This window comes from Trichoplax adhaerens, genomic scaffold, assembly GCF_000150275.1.
Source record: "Trichoplax adhaerens TRIADscaffold_111 genomic scaffold, whole genome shotgun sequence".
In the NCBI taxonomy this organism is placed as follows: Eukaryota; Metazoa; Placozoa; class Uniplacotomia; order Trichoplacea; family Trichoplacidae; genus Trichoplax; species Trichoplax adhaerens.
Genome location: NW_002061046.1, coordinates 7,071 through 8,042, shown reverse-complemented (window position 1 = coordinate 8,042; position 972 = coordinate 7,071). Strand labels below are relative to the sequence as shown.

Below are 972 nucleotides of genomic sequence, written 5' to 3'. Positions count from 1 at the left end.
GGAGATAGAATCTCTGCAAAATCGAAAAACAGAATTACGGGCAAGCTTAAATGAGCTTAAAGAAGCGAACAAAATCTTGATTCAGAATATTGAATCTATACGAGATGGGAAACTTAAGGCGGCGAAAGATCAGGAAATGAAGATTACAGAGTGTGATCAAGAAATTAATCGACTTTCTAATAGAATTAAAGAAAATCAAAATTTAATAAAAGAAAGTAAAAGTAAAGGTACACAATTGTTAAAATCGTTCTTCGAAGGTAGTCCTGATAACGCTAGAGTACCTGTGAAATTTCAAGTTATTAAAGAAGTCGCTGAGTTATTAGACTTTCCCTCTCCTTTAGTACAGGTTTTTATAAAATGCTACGATCCGTTTATAAAACAGCAGCTATCTGATATTCGTAAACTTTTTGAGATTAATCCTGCTACGATTAATTTTAGCACATTACCTACTCAAGCGGTCCCTGAATGTGATGAGGACATTGGTCCTAAAGATCCTATAACGAGTCAACGAATTATAACTCCGGTAGTAACTGATGCTGGCACCCTATTTGATTTACAATCATTGCGTAAATGCTTTTCTGAACATCCTACTAAAGAAGATGTATATGAATTCTCCCACTATGATGGACGAGTAGAGCATATTCACTATTTATGCTGGAAACAAATCGGTAATCTTAGTGAATATTTGTATCAGAGAAGAAGACAGACATCTCCAGAAAAACGTCACTCATTTATTAACATACCGAGTGATTTAAATGAGTTACTTAGAATACAATACGATCTTCAGCAAGAAATAGCTTGTATAGAAAAGGAATTTAAGGCGGCGATGGATAAAAAGCAAATAGAATTAGAGAAGATTAATACACAGATTCAATCGCTTCATATATCAGAATCATCGGATAAAGATACTTTCAGTGATGAAGAATATGAGATTGTATCTTAAAAGTACTTTGTATCTCTTACTCCATGTCC

General features: G+C 33.8%; 1 protein-coding gene across 1 annotated transcript; it reads left to right on the top strand.

The window, feature by feature from the left end:
* Positions 1–136: 136 nt before the first annotated feature.
* TRIADDRAFT_62533 (uncharacterized protein) lies at positions 137–943 on the top strand (the record flags this gene model as incomplete). Its single annotated transcript, XM_002118461.1, has 1 exon — positions 137–943. One exon carries the CDS (start codon positions 137–139, stop codon positions 941–943), a length of 807 nt encoding a protein of 268 aa, XP_002118497.1.
* Between the last annotated feature and the right edge of the window lie 29 nt (positions 944–972).